At 17.9% G+C, this 16,484-nt stretch overlaps 6 protein-coding genes across 6 annotated transcripts in view; 5 read left to right on the top strand and 1 right to left on the bottom strand.

Moving 5' to 3' along the window:
• The window catches only part of PADL01_1433200 (conserved Plasmodium protein, unknown function), a gene marked incomplete at both ends in the record, with an annotated part of 3,768 nt that extends 1,033 nt beyond the window's left edge, over positions 1 to 2,735 (top strand). Inside the window, one exon of the mRNA XM_028684607.1 lies at positions 1 to 2,735. This exon is cut by the window's left edge and continues 1,033 nt beyond it. Within this exon, the coding sequence (XP_028540668.1) occupies positions 1 to 2,735 (2,735 nt within the window).
• A 136-nt stretch (positions 2,736 to 2,871) lies between these two features.
• PADL01_1433100 (conserved Plasmodium membrane protein, unknown function) lies at positions 2,872 to 6,646 on the bottom strand (the record flags this gene model as incomplete). Its single annotated transcript, XM_028684606.1, has 4 exons — positions 2,872 to 3,102; positions 3,252 to 3,346; positions 3,480 to 6,257; positions 6,409 to 6,646. The coding sequence occupies 4 exons, from the start codon at positions 6,644 to 6,646 to the stop codon at positions 2,872 to 2,874; spliced, it is 3,342 nt and encodes a 1,113-aa protein (XP_028540667.1).
• Positions 6,647 to 7,540: 894 nt separating this feature from the next.
• On the top strand, positions 7,541 to 7,914 carry PADL01_1433000 (H/ACA ribonucleoprotein complex subunit 3, putative; the record flags this gene model as incomplete). Its single annotated transcript, XM_028684605.1, has 2 exons — positions 7,541 to 7,597; positions 7,804 to 7,914. 2 exons carry the CDS (start codon positions 7,541 to 7,543, stop codon positions 7,912 to 7,914), a joined length of 168 nt encoding a protein of 55 aa, XP_028540666.1.
• Positions 7,915 to 9,336: 1,422 nt separating this feature from the next.
• PADL01_1432900 (SF-assemblin, putative) lies at positions 9,337 to 10,351 on the top strand (the record flags this gene model as incomplete). The annotated part of the gene is made up of 2 exons (XM_028684604.1): positions 9,337 to 10,080; positions 10,286 to 10,351. The coding sequence occupies 2 exons, from the start codon at positions 9,337 to 9,339 to the stop codon at positions 10,349 to 10,351; spliced, it is 810 nt and encodes a 269-aa protein (XP_028540665.1).
• A 923-nt stretch (positions 10,352 to 11,274) lies between these two features.
• Positions 11,275 to 13,437, top strand: PADL01_1432800 (conserved Plasmodium protein, unknown function; the record flags this gene model as incomplete). Its single annotated transcript, XM_028684602.1, has 1 exon — positions 11,275 to 13,437. One exon carries the CDS (start codon positions 11,275 to 11,277, stop codon positions 13,435 to 13,437), a length of 2,163 nt encoding a protein of 720 aa, XP_028540664.1.
• A 1,356-nt stretch (positions 13,438 to 14,793) lies between these two features.
• Positions 14,794 to 15,783, top strand: PADL01_1432700 (protein-L-isoaspartate(D-aspartate) O-methyltransferase, putative; the record flags this gene model as incomplete). Its single annotated transcript, XM_028684601.1, has 3 exons — positions 14,794 to 14,892; positions 15,001 to 15,154; positions 15,362 to 15,783. The coding sequence occupies 3 exons, from the start codon at positions 14,794 to 14,796 to the stop codon at positions 15,781 to 15,783; spliced, it is 675 nt and encodes a 224-aa protein (XP_028540663.1).
• Between the last annotated feature and the right edge of the window lie 701 nt (positions 15,784 to 16,484).

Genomic DNA, 16,484 nt, shown 5'->3' with positions numbered 1-16,484 from the left:
ATAATATGAGTTGTAAAAATTTTACAAATGGATCTTATAATATAAAAAAGGATGATAATATAAATCTAGAAGAATATAAAAATATTAATAATATTGAAAGTATGGAAAATATTAAAAATATTGAAAGTATGGAAAATATTAAAAATATTGAAAATATTGACAATATTGACAATATTAATAATATTATTAAACTTATAGAATGTCAAGAAAACTCCTATATTGAAAAACGAATTTATTTATTATTAAATAAATGGGTTAAAGAAGAAAATGGTAGGAAATTTATTATACATAATAAATCAAAAATTGAACCTTTATTTAATGAATATAAAAAAAAAAATTATATTGTTACTGATAGGGATATAATACCATTATTATTTTTTATAGATAAAAAATTATATTTAAATTATTCTCTAGTACATCCATATAATTATAATTATTTTTATTATATTTTTCATTTAAATTCTTCTTTTTATTGTGCTGATACTAATAGTATTACATTTGAAGAATTGTGGAATTTCTTAGTTTCCAATCTACCTTTAAATAATTATTTATATAAAGAAGATATTTTAATAGGTCTACAAAAATATGAAAAAAACAAACAACTTCATAAGAATTATATTTTTACTGTAACCTTTATTAAAAATTTTCTACTTTTTATTTTGATAGAAATATTTTTCATGTTATCATATATAATTAAAACGCATTATTATAAGTATATCTTTGATTATATATATTTAGAAAAAAATATAAATGATGTAAAAAAGACAGACCAATATATCAACCAAAATGTGAAACAGATAGATCAAGATGAAAAAATTAAAACAACAAATAATAATAATAATAATAGTAATAATAGTAATATTATTAGTAGTAGTAATAATAATGATAATTTTTTCCTTTATATTACCACTTCTTTTTCTTCTTTTCTTTCCTCGTCTTCTTCACCTTCATCTACATCTGATATTTCTTCTCCCACGTCTATAACATATAAAAGTGTAGAAAATAATGAATATATTGAAAATAAGGAAGATGTAATAAAAGAAACTATTGAAGAACAACAAGATAATAATTATACTATATTTAATCATGATAAGGTTCTTCAAAGGAACACAGAAGTTGTATGTGATGAAAATGCCATATGTGATAATATTGAAAATAAAATATTAAATACAAATCCTAAATATGAAACAAATGAAAATAATATAGAAGAAGATAAGAAAGAGGAATATTTTTTATCAAATCAGTTAAATGCATTTATTAATTTTTTATTGCTCCTTTGGGGTATTAATATAACCTTTGATGATATAAATCATGAAGAATTTTTAATTACAGAAGAACTATCAACAGATACGGATGATAATTTTATAAATGTGGATACAAATTATTCTACAAATGGGATTACTACTACCAATAATAATGATAATAATAATTATCATAGTGATAGTAATAATTATGAAGATGATGATGAAAAATTAAAAAGCATTAACCAAACAAATAAAAAAGTAAAACATAAAAAGAAAGATATTAGAAATAATTACAATTTATATGATACAAATGATGAAGACGGAGAAGAAAAAATGATAAACGCATCGAAAAAGAAGACACAAAATTTATACAACAAAAATTACCAAAGTGATAGTAATATAAATATATCAATAAAAAAATACAAAAAAAATACCCAAAAAAAAACCAAAAATGAGGAAAGAACAAAAAGTTTGATAATAATTAGAAAAAGGAATAATAAGAAAAAAAAAAATAAACACAAAAACAAAGAAAATAATAATAATAATAATAATAATAATAATAATGAAATATATAAAAATTTAATAGATAATGATAATACTCATCAACAAAACAATAACATATTTGATTATAATAAAAATTATGTAAAGGACCAAGAATATTTAAATGATGAAAAATATATGAATGATTATAAAGAATATTATGAATTTAAAGAAAAGTACCAACAGAACAATTATGAACAGATTATCAAAAATTTCATACATTCAATTGTGAAACAATTAAAACCTTACAAAAAAAATTATTATAATAAGATTATTAAAGTGATAAAAAATAATAAACTACAAAATGTATTCATAAATATATTTGAAAAACAAAATAGTAACATACAAAACAAAAATGATGATACACATAAAAAATTAGAAGAATTACATATATTCGATCAAAATAAAATAAAAAATAATATACACGAAAATTTTGAAAACAATAATTACAACAATGATAATATATCACACATTAACAATTATAATGACAACAACATAAATAATAATATAGAAGATCAAAAAATTAAAAGAAGTGAGAATTCATCATGTAATATACAATCACATGTGAATTGTGTAGAAGAAAATAAAATGAAAAAAAATTCTTCTTTTGACATTGTAACAAGAGAAAAATATATATCATATATTATATATTTTACACAAACTTATATTAAGAAAAAAAAAAAAAAAAAAAAAAATATATATATACAAGATAAAAACATATCATCTATTAACATTTTAAAGAATGAACAAAAAAAAAATACTTTTATCGATAGTATATTAACATTATGTAATTTCAAATTATATAAAAAAAAATTTCTTAATAAATTTAATTCTGAGAATATTTATATATTACTCTTTTTTGTTTATTATGTAAATAAACAAATAGATGATTTGTTGACTCATAATCTTTTACCAAAAAAAAAAAAAAAAAATAATAATAAAATAAAATAAATAAATAAATAAATAAATAAATACAAATTGTTTTAATATATACTTATGACACAATTATATATTAAAAAATTGAAAAAGATGGATATACAAAAAAATAAATATAAAATATTCATTTATATATCTATTCTGTTATTTATTAAAATATAAAGGTAAGACCATTATTTATAAAAAGATTTTTCTTATACATATGAAGGAATATTAAAAAGTAAATATAATTTGTTAACCATTTTGATAATAATATATTTTTTTCATATTTCCTTATTATAAAAGGTATTTGCTTATTCTCAATCTTACTACAATGGCTTCTTATTAAATCTACCACTTCATTGTAATCTAAAATTTCTTTCTCATCACATTCAATTTCAATCTATAAAAGAAATAAAAAAAAAAAAAAAAAAAAAACACAAGATATTAAATAATGACGTAGTTATTATATATATATATGTATGTATATATATTAAGACACAAAAGTAATAATCCTCATTTTATTATGCATATATTTTATTTTATATTTACCATATTAGCTAAGTCATAAATTATTTTGTTAATAAAATGTAGTGGTAATTTATTCACCCAGCTGACTAGCCAACTTTCGGTGGGTATCCAATAACCTGCACAATGAAAAGGATAAAAAAGTATAAGCACATAAAAATAAAAAAAAATGGAAATGAATAAATAAATAAATATATATATATATATATATTTATAATATTATTTATTTTTTTATTTTTTTTTTTGGTGTACCTTTGGTTGATGAACCTACAAAATAATTACTCTTCAATATATGATTCAAATTATGTATATTAAAGAACACATGTTTATTTTTGATTATCATATATACCAAATTATAATTATCAATTAAGTTATGAGATAATATATTATTTATAAAGTCTAATAAAAGGAATAAAGAATAATAATGATGCTGTGAAGATAGCAACCATTCTTTTTTTAAAACTTTATTTAATATATTAATTATACATTCACATGAATATGTATTCATTGATTTAATATATACACTTATATTAGTAAGTATAGTAATAGACATATCAATTATTCTTTCAAATTTTAAAAAGAAGATGTTATCATTTATTAATGTATTTAAAGCACATATTACAAAATCTATATAATTATCAAATTCATAAGAACTTTTTAAAATATTATTATATTTGATTTTTTTTTTTGTATCATATTTTTCATTTAAATTCTTACATATATTTTTATTAGATGACAATTTTAATATAATAAATAAACAAATATAGATAATACCATCAACTTTACGTAAATTATATTCTTCACGTGAAATGGTTTTATAAAACTCTTCATTATTATATAATATATTGTCTTTTGTAATTTTGTTATTTATATTGATATATTCCTTATTAATTTGTTGTTTTTTTATGGTTACTAGTTCTTGCTTTTCTTTTTTTCTTTCATTATTAAAGGATAGTAAAATATAGAGAATGTAGAAAACGAAAAGGTTGCTACTGCTTGTGGAGCAATCATTTCGATAATTATTATGATAATTGTTATAATTGTTATTATATTCTATTATATTATTATTATTATTATTGTCATTTATTTTATTTTTATTTTTATTTTCGTTCATACCTCCAACAGTGTTACATCTTTCCATATACCTTATAAACAATTTATTATTATTCATTATATTCCACAACAAACACAAATAATTATCTATGAATAACAAACTTTCATTGTAATTTTCATAATATAATTGATAACTTATTAACATATTTAATGAACCCCTATATATATATTTAATATTATTCTTATTTAATCCACGTAACATTTGTAAAAATACATTGTTTCTACAATATGTTTCTACATCCTTTTTCTTTTTTAAATACATATAATAATTATTACTACCTTTTTTAAAATTAAAAAATAAATTTTTATTTTTTAATACATTGTTAACATTCGAATAATATATATCATTCTCATATTTGTATTTTACATTTCTTGATTTTTTATTTTCTATATATTTATTATAAGAACTTTCTTCGCTATTTTTACTACTACTAGAAAAACATGAATCATTAGAAAAATCATTATAAATAATAGACTCATTAGAACAACATGAACTTGAATAATTTCTATCATCAATATTAATATCTCTTTCTATCTTAACATTTTTTTCTTGTTTATTTTTTATATTAATATGGTAATTTGGTTTAGTATATTTAAAACATGAATGATTATTATTATTATGATTATAAGTATCATCATATTTCTTTTTATCATCATATTTCTTTTCATCATAATTTTTATTTTCTTCACAATTTTTATTTTCCTCACAATTTTTATTTTCCTCATAATTTTTATTTTCCTCACAATTTTTATTTTCCTCATCATTTATTCTCTCCTTGCACTTTTGTAAGTATTTGAGAGCACCATTCATATAGTGAACTCTTTTTTTTTTATTTTTTTTGAAAACAAGAGGCAAAAAATCAATCAATATATTTAATATATGGATACATAGATTATAAAATTCTATATAAGTATCATTATAAAAATAAAAATTGAAATAATTAAATTCATTTTCATAAATTATGGTCAATAAGGATAAGAAAAAATTGGCGCTAAAATATACCTCTCCACTAGTAAATAGAAATAAAGGAAAATTTTTTTCTTTCAAAAATTTATCATTATTATAATACATATAAGAACTTAATAATATTAATAAGCATTTTAATATGTCCGTTCTATTTTTAATATATTCAAGATTTATTACATCATCACTATTATTATTATTATTATTATTATTGTTGTTGTTATTAATTTGAGAATGTAATGATGAAGATGATGAGATATCTTTATTTGCATTATTAAGTTCACAATTCTGAATATTATTAAAATGATTTTTATCATTACAATTGTAGGAAACTCTTTTTACATCATTAATAAATTCATAATTATCTACATTTGAAATATGATATATTTTATTTTTATGATAATTATCAGATGAGTAAATTGTTTTTATACACTTGTCCTTATTTGTAATATGATCTTTATTTTCTTCTTTCAAATTGATATGTCTGTATTTTTCATTTATTTCAATATTTTTAGAGTACTTATTCATAATCTTATCATCATTATTATTATTATTATTATTAACATGTAATTTGTTATCTAAAAAACTACATATCATTTTATTGGACCACAATTTGTAAATATCTACATAATTTTTTACCAATGGTTTTATATATGTGATATTATTATTATTATTATTATCAATGTGCTTTTCATTTATTTTTTGATTTTCATTTATTTTTTTATTTATACATATATTTTCTGTAAACAATAACATTAACAAGAAATTAAAAATATGTAGTATTAATATATTTTTACATTTATAATTCTGTAAAGCAAAAGAAGGAACATTATCTTCTTTCCATAATAAACTAAAAAAATTAAACCTTTTATAATTGTATTGAATTATAGGAAATATATTTCGAAATATTTTTACGCATATTTTACATTCTTGGACAAATATCTCTCCTGTTTCTGCATTTTTAAAATGAAATAAAAAATAAAATATAAACAAATATAAACATATAAACATAAACATATATTTATATATATTAATATATATGAGTGTAAAACAAATATATATATATATATATTTTTTTTTTTATAGCTTAATTCCTATTCTTACCATTACGAATAAGCTTCCTCAAAGTATTCATTACAAATTTAAAAAGAACGAAAATATTTGCCTCATCGTCTATAATATTTTTAATTACATAAAAATTACCGTCATTCTTAAAAATATCATCATTATCTAATGTTAATAACATCTGCAAATAAATCTCTTTTTCTTCTTTTGTTTTAAAATCCCTTTCATTTTGTATAAGTAAAAATATTTTTACCACTTTGCTATTCCCGTTACCCATCTCTAGTCTTTTTATTTTAACATATATATATAATATATATATATAATATATATTTAAATATATAAATTACAGAGAGGTGGACTTGTTTATACACTTAGCAAAAAAAGAAATATACATACATACATATATATATATATATATATATATATAATCTTTACATAATAGTTGTGGTGGGAATAAAAATTTTTTAAATTGTAAAAGGAAAAAAAAACAAGAATAAAATTATACTAATGTGACATTTTAAAGGAAAAAAAAAATAAAGAGAAAGCTAATTTTATACAAAAAATAAAATTAAATATAAAAAATAAATAAATATAAAAATATATATATATAATATAAAAGAAATAAATATTAAAAAAAAATGTATATAAAATATTATATAATATATTATATATATGTTTTATTTTACATGTAAGTGTATATGGTTAACTTCCACGTATATGCCTTTGAGCAAATACTATGTAATTATTATGTAATATATATATATATATATATAATATAATATTTATTTTTTTAATAGATTAGTTTTATTTTATATTTATTATAATTATCTTTTAAATAGATATATTAATAAATCTATATTTTATAACATTCTTATGATTGTTATTTTAAAATATACAGATTTAAATATTTTTATTTTTAAAAATAAAAAAAATATACAAATTAAATATATTATAATAATATTACATGATAAATAAATATAACATATATATTTATATATAATATATATATTTTTTTTTTAATTGTTTCTATTTTGAGAAAAATTATTTATTTATATACAAATAAAGAATAACATATATATATATATATATATATAATTAAATGGTTCTTATTCTTTTCATACCGAAAATTTTTATTTAATAATAATATATAATAATTATATATTTTATCAAAATGTATATGCTAAGGTTTTATTTAGATGAAAATGGCAAAAGGGTCTATACCGTAAAAGTAAGAAAATAAAATAAAATAAAATAAAATAAAATATATATATATATATATAAAGTAAAAAATAAATAAAATTAAATGATAATCTTAATGTATATATTTATGAATATTTAAACTTTACAACACATACAATTTGGTATCCTATATAATATAATATATATATATATATATATAATATATGTATAATTTTTTTTTTTATTATTTTTTAGCCTGTTGTTAATGGTAAAGTTACTTTTTCGGCTCATCCTTGTAGATTTTCACCAGACGATAAATTTTCATCCCACAGAATAAATATTAAGAAAAGATTCAACTTATTATAATTTTTAATAATTCATAAAAAAAAAAAAAAAAAAAGGCAAAAAAAATGGGTATATAGACAAATTATTACTTCATAATAACATTACAAAAATTAAATTTGTAAAATCAAAAAGGAATAGGGAAATAATGATATTTTATCTTTGTAATTTATTTTAAAATTATTTTAGAAATATTTATTTTAGATTTATTACATTAATTAAAAAAAAAAAATTATAAAAATAATAGAATAAATAACAATAAATAAATAATTCATTCCTTATTTTTAAAATAATCAAATTGATAATTATAAATAAAGGTTAATTAAATTATGTATATTTTTAATAGAATATATATATATAGTATATAATTACATTGTTTTTATTTTATATAAGTATATTTTTGTTATCTTTTTTTTTGGTATATATTATGTGTGATATAATTAAAATTTTTTAATATATACATGTATACATATATATATATATATATATTTATTTATATAATTTTTTACAAATTTGTTTGGGTGTTTAATTTTTTTTTTTTTTTTTTTTTTTTATTTACCTTATAATAATATAATAGAATTATTCTGTGTATATAAGTACAAATATTAAATGTATAATATTTTCAAAAAATATATATACATTTATTATATATGTGTATACATATGTATATGTAAATTTTTTTTTTTATTTTATTGTTATTATTGTATCTTTTCAGAATTTTCCATTTATCCAAATATATAAAACTTTTAAAAGACAACACAAATTAAAAAATAATAAAATATAAATAAAAATATATATATATTTAATATATATATATATATTTACCTTCCGCATAAGGTGTGAATGTAAAAGGGGTAAATGTATTTTTTATTATTTTTATTATTTTTATTATTTTTGCTTATTTTATTTTTCGAACATACGTATGCACGTAAAATGACAGAGGAAAAATGATTAAAAAAAAAAATTTAAGAAATACAAGAAGATAAATATACATATATAATCATTTACATATATTATATATAAAAGTATAAATTAATAGAAGAGAATACATAAATAAAACAATTAAAATAATTAATTATTCTATTAAGTGCATATATTTTAAAAAAGACAATTTATATACATTTCGATGTTTTTTTGTTTTCTTGTTTTAAAAAATTAGCATTACAGAATAAATAACGTAGTAACGAGGATAAAAGAAAAAAAAAAAAAAAAAAAAAAAAAAAAAAAAAAAGAATCATACAATATATAATATTATACAATTTGGTATATGTACACATATGTTGTAGCACAATTATTATTAAAAAATATACATATATATATATATATATATATATATATATATATATATTTTTTTAAATATATAAAATTTCCAAGTTTTTTATGAACCAGTTTAAATATTGAACATTTAAATCTCCTTACTTTTTTTCTTTTATTTATTTGCTTAATATGACCACCAACAGCGATAGCTCCACAGTCTCTGATATTCACTTTGATGATAAAACTGACGGTGAGAGGAATAAAATAAATGATATGAACTTATTTAACGATTCTGATTTTTTCGATGAAGGTAGAAATAAGAAGAAAAGCACTTGCAGTAGTGATAATTTTTATGAAGAAATGAAATATGATATTTTAAGAATTGAAAGAAATATAAATTCAGAAGTTAAAAAAAGATTGGATGCTAATAAAAATATTCAATTATTAATTGAACAAATGGCAAATAATATGATAAATAATGTTCTCAATAAAATAACTACAAAAATAGAAAGCATATCAAGTGATTTAGATAAAATTATACATAAGTGTGAGGAATTAGAAAAAGTCATATCTCAAATAAAAGTTGATATACCTACTAAAATTCAAACAGATATGATAAGTTTAAAAAGAGAAATCGCTGATTTTCAATTAGTTATAAATAAATATCTTAATAATAAAAAAAAAAGAGATAATATCTTATATGGAAAAATTGAAAATATTAGTGCATACTTAACTGGAAAAATACAAAGTGAAATTGCTTTTAAACAACATGATATATCATATCTTAAAAATGAAAGTGATAGGTTGCTAAATTATGATAATGATGAGGACGTCAATTTTAAAAATGTATTTTTACAAGAAGTAGAAGAGATTAAGGATGCGCTCAATTTGACTGTTAAGGCAAGGGAACAATCTGACGATGATATAATACAAGTAGGATGAATATAATATACAAGCATGTATATATATATATATATATTATTTGATTTTGATTTTTTCGTGATGCTTAATAATATGTACATATTGTGTATAATATAACTATGCAAACACAAAATATGTAACATTCATATGTAAATAAATAAATATATATATATATATATATATATGTGTTCTTTTTTTTTTTTTTTTTTTTATTTAGGCAATGAACAAGTACACAAGCGTATTGCAAAAAGCATTACAGTCAGCCATTATTAATACGAACTGAACAAATTCATTTGTATATATATATAAATATATATATATGTTTATATGTATAAGCATTTCCCCCTTTTTTTTTTTTTTTTTTTTTTTTTTTTTTGGTTAACATTTAAGATATTTTTGAAAAAAAAGGTACCTTAAATTACATTAAGTATACATGTCCATAATTTTACATGCTTATATTTTCCAAGCCTTTCTTTCTTTCTACATGTATACTTATATATGTACGTATAATTTTTATTATACGTAAAATTACATAATTCATTAAATTTTGTTTCTTTTATTTTTTAAATATATAACTATAGATATAAATATATATTAATTAAACTTATTCTATCATTATTTGTTCTTATATATATATATATATAATTTTTTTTTTTTTGTTAAATAACTTTTTCTCTAGTGTAAATATTTCATTATGTGGTATTAGTAAAAAAAAAAAAAAAAGGAACAAAAGGAAATAAAATTGAAATAAATAAATAAATATATATATATATATATATAATATATTTAAATATATTAAAAATAATTTTGTATACATATATATATATATTTTTTTATTTTTATAATTTTATAATTTTTTTTTTTTTTTTTTTGAGCATTTGAAATTAAACTTATTTTCCAAATGACATGAACATAAAAAGCTGTTCACATTTTACCAAATACTTTAAAAAAAAAAAAAAAAAAAATTGTATAAAATAATGAAACATATAAAAAAATAGAATAAAATATTTATTAAATGAATAAATAATATATTTATATAAATATTATATATATTTTATATATTTTTTTTTTATATAGCTAATTGGTATAATATTGCTAAATATTTATATAAATAAGTATATATATATATATATATATATATATATATATATATATAATACATTTTGTATAAATTTTTTATTTTTTTTTTCATTACTTCTTCTTTTGATGACTATATGTTCTGGATGCGGAGTAGTAACAGAAGTTACTATTTGCTGCCCTATTTGTTTAAAAAACAACAAGAAAATATTTTATTGTTCCCAAGAATGTTTCGAACAGAATTATAAAGAGCACAAAAAGATTCATTACCTTATAAATATTGTAAGTAGGGAAGAAGAGAATCAGAATAAAATATGTGAAAATGAATTAAATGCTGTCAAGGATGACTTACCTGTAATTGTTTTGACTAATGAACATGGAACTGATATAAATAACAGTAATATTAGTCAAAATATGAGTAATAATATAATTGGTAATGTGTGCAATGATATATATGAAACTAGCTATTATAACAAATTGTCTGATAGCGGCACACACAACGGAACAAATAATAACAATATTAATGTTGATAAAATGGATGATAATAAAATGGATGATAATAAAATGGATGATAATAAAATGAATGATAATAAAGTGAATGACCATATAATGAATGACAATAATAATAATAATAATAGTAGTAGTAGTAACAAAATTTATAATAATAATTATATGAGTAATATAATAATTTTACAAAATGAAGATGATCGAAGTAATGATACTTCCTTCTTACATTTAAATAAATCTGATAGTACAAAAAATTTTGATGATACACATAATTATAATAATAGAGATTATAAAAGCACAAGAAGTTTAACCTTTGAAAAGTTACATAGAAAAAATAATTATCTCAAATATAAAAATATTAAAGATGATCATCTATTAAATAATACTAATAATGAAGATAAAAAACAAGAAGAAGATGAAGAAAATGAATATAACAATAAAACTAATCCACATAATAAGAATTCTTTTATAATAAAAGTGTCTTATTATATATCCTATATATGTTCTTATATTTTTTCAAATAAATATCATATGCTATTACCTTATTATGATGATGTATCACTTACAAATGAAAAAAAAAAAAAAAAAGACTTTAAATCCTTCAAACTAAAGAATAAATTAAGTGAACATAAAATTCTGGAACTTAAAAAAAAAATCAGGATTAAAAAATTTGTTCAACTTACCCTTCTTTTATTATTAATTAGTATTATTGTATTTATATCTACCTATGGATTTTCTTACATATTAGAGATATCACAAAAAAAATTACAAATTAATGCAGAAAAAAAAATGATGTTCAATGAAGAAAATAATAAAAATCAAGAGTTACAAGAAATAAAATCATATATTAATGTGATTGAAGATTTAAGAAAAGAAATAGCTGAAATGAAGGAGATCTTATATGTTCATAATGTTATATTAAATAAAAATTTCCATCTCAACAATTCTTATATTCTTTTTAATAATAAAATGAAACCAGCAAATTCTTCCTATAATAAAAAAGGATCAGATAATATGGGAACATTAACGTCACATTATTATTATGATGATACGTCTTCATCTTATCATGACAACAATAATAATAATAATAATAATAGTAATAATAGTAATAATGGTAATTATGTGGATGATGGAAATATAAATTATATCCCAACTATTACTAGAAATGAATATGACGTAAAAGAATTATACCCTACGAATCAAAATTCTGATGAAATTACTTTAGAAAAGGAAAAAAATTATTATGATAAAAAATTAAATAAGGAAGAAACAAAAGAAACGATGTCTGATGTACATAGCATACCACATAACAATAATAATAAGGAAGAAACATATAATAATAATAATAATAATAATAATATAAACGATAATACACAAATATTAAATTCAACCACTTCTCAATTAAATGAACAGGGTAATATCGAAGTTGTTAAAACAAATAATCAAACAGTAAATGAAAATATTAATAATTATATAAAAAATCATAAACAGTCAATATCAAATAATGCAGAGTATGCACAAGTCAGTAATGCAACAATAAATGAAGAAGATAATAAATATGTAGACAATAAGATAATTTTAGAAAATATGAATAATATAAAAAACAGTGGTACTGTTTCTATGGATATAAATAATGTATCCAATAATAATTTTATACATAGCCACAAAATAAAGGATAAATATCTTAATACTTCTTCAAAGCTGGAAGATAATGATAAGACTGAAAACGGGGATAGAAAAGTGAACACCAATAAAATGAATAAAAAAAAGCAAAACACAATATAAAAATGATATGGAAATGTATACATATAAATAAATAAATATATATATGTGTGTATATGTCATTGTGTATGTATTTATATGTTAGAACACAAAAATAATAACCTTAAAATATTCTGGGGAAAAATCAATGTAACCATATATAACATTTATAATATGACGAAAAAATTGATTTTTTTTCTATTTTTTTTTTTATTTCATTGTATTGTTTTGTATTTATAAATATGAAGAAATAATAAAACGAACATAATGATTAAACAATAATACAATCAAAGTAAAAAAAAAAAAAAAAATTATTTTTTATGTGAACACTAAAATAAAATATTATAGGGAAGAGGGAATATAAAATGAAAAATGGAGAAAATGTGAATATTAATGTGTATATAATTTATTTTATAACATTTGAAGAATATTTTCCTCTTTTTTATTTTTTATTAATTCGTATTGATTAATTTCTATAATCACAAAAATTTTATATGAATACTTTATTTTTTGTCATTTAATTTGTTTTTAATAGATCAATAGGAAAAATGTTTATGATTTTTTTTTTTTTTTTTTTTTTTTTTTTTCTATATTTCAGAATTTATTGTGCAAGAATGTTTAATATTTTATATATTTCAAAAAAGCTTAAATATATATATATATATATATATATAATAATGATTATGTTTTATATTTTTTTCCCCCTTGGTTATTTACATCTTTTTATTAAAATAAGCATATGCAGTCATCTGATCTTAAATAATTATGTCTAGTGATATTAAAAAATATTCTTGAAAAAATGCCTTCATTCAATTAACTTCTAAAAATTATCTTTCAGGCATAATGAAGAAATTGGTGTTTTCTTTCTCTTTATATATATATATATATATATATATATATATATATATATATAATATATATATTAATTAATATTTTACAAGACACAAATTTCATTCAAAAAAATAAAATATATATATATATAATATCTATCTCATTGATTGATTTTTGTTATTTTTATCCTCTTAAAAAGAGCATAAAAATATATATATGAAATGTTAACATATTTATAAAAAAAAAAAAAAAAAAAAAAAAAAAAACGCGATAAATATTAAACAATATATATAATATTTTATAAAACATAAAAGTTATTAATTTTTTTTTTTTTTTCTTAAAAATGATATACAATATTTTATCATGTTTTGAATTTGTTGACCTATAAAATACTTATAAGTATTAACTTTGACATATCACAAATATTAATGTTAGAGGAGATATTAATAAATTTTTTATTTTTTAAATAAATTATTAAGTTAAATAATTATTTAATAACTAATGAACGAAAAAAATAAGAATATCAACAAATATACTTCAACAAATAATATGTACAAATTATCTGAAAATAATCATAAAAGTTTACTTGAGAATCTGAAAAGAAGGGGAATTATTGATGATGATGATGTATACAATACTATGTTACAGGTACTTTTATAAAAAAAAAAAAAATATATATATATATTATATATATATATATAATGAAACAAATAATTATAGGTTCATAAAATATACATATGTATATATTTTTTATAGGTTGATAGAGGAAAATATATTAAAGAAATACCCTACATAGATACTCCTGTTTATATTAGCCATGGGGTGACCATATCGGCACCTCATATGCATGCTCTGTCCTTGAAAAGATTAATTAATGTTCTAAAACCTGGATCTAGGGCCATTGATGTTGGTAATAAGAAAAAAAAAATAAAATAAAAATAAAATATATAAGCACATTATATATATAATATATATATATATATTTATTTATTTATATTTATATTTATGCATTTAATTACGCATTTTTTTACCTTCTTACTTATTATGCAAATGTGAATAAAAAAAAAAAAAAAAATCATGAACACTGTAATATTAATTTTCTGTTCCTTGCATACAGGATCGGGCTCAGGTTATCTAACGGTCTGTATGGCCATAAAAATGAAAGTACTTGAAAATAAGAATTCTTATGTTATAGGTTTAGAACGTGTAAAAGATTTAGTAAATTTTTCATTAGAAAATATAAAAAGAGATAAACCAGAATTATTAAAAATTGATAATTTTAAAATTATTCATAAAAATATTTATCAAGTAAATGAAGAAGAAAAAAAAGAGTTAGGATTATTCGATGCCATTCATGTTGGAGCGTCAGCTAGCGAACTACCTCAAATTCTAGTGGACCTCTTAGCAGAGAATGGCAAATTGATTATACCCATAGAAGAAGATTATACACAAGTTTTATATGAAATAACAAAAAAAAATGGGAAAATTATAAAAGATAGATTATTTGATGTTTGTTTTGTTGCCTTAAAAAAAAATTAAAATGTCAATAAATTATTTGAATAGACTATAATGTTTTTCTTATAAATAAAAATAAAATGGAGATTACCAAAAAAGAAAAAATATATGTATTATGTATATATATATATTATAAAATTTAATATATTATACATTTCTATACTTCCTATTTTCCTATATACAACCATTTGACGCATATCATATATATATATATATATATATTTTCCTTCTTTCTGTTTTATTGTTATGAAATATCAATGTTTATTAGTTTTTAATGATGCTATTTCAATATATAATATATATATATATATATATGTTTTTATTATTATTTGAATCCGTAATTTTTTTACATATAATCATATTTTTATATCTTCATGTTTACATGAAACCTCAAAAGAATATCACAACTATTTGTATATATATATGTATAGGTCCCCTCCTGAACTTTGAAATATTCTATTCATATTTCATATATATATATATATATATATATATATATAATGTATTTTTATAAAGACTTTGAATTATATATATATATATTTTTTTTATGTGTAAATATTACTATGGATACATTTGTAACATTCTAAAATATAAATATTATACAATAAAATTACATTTTTTTTCTTTCTAATAAATCTTTTTATTTTATTTTATTTTTTAATGATGAATTCTTAAATGTAACTAACATTTAAATGTTATGAATATATATTATTATTATTTTTTTT

The sequence above is a fragment of the Plasmodium sp. gorilla clade G2 genome (genome assembly GCF_900097015.1).
Source record: "Plasmodium sp. gorilla clade G2 genome assembly, chromosome: 14".
Lineage (NCBI taxonomy): Eukaryota > Apicomplexa > Aconoidasida > Haemosporida > Plasmodiidae > Plasmodium > Plasmodium adleri (nom. inval.).
The sequence above is the reverse complement of the archived record's forward strand: the minus strand, read 5'-3'. Positions and strand labels throughout refer to the sequence as shown.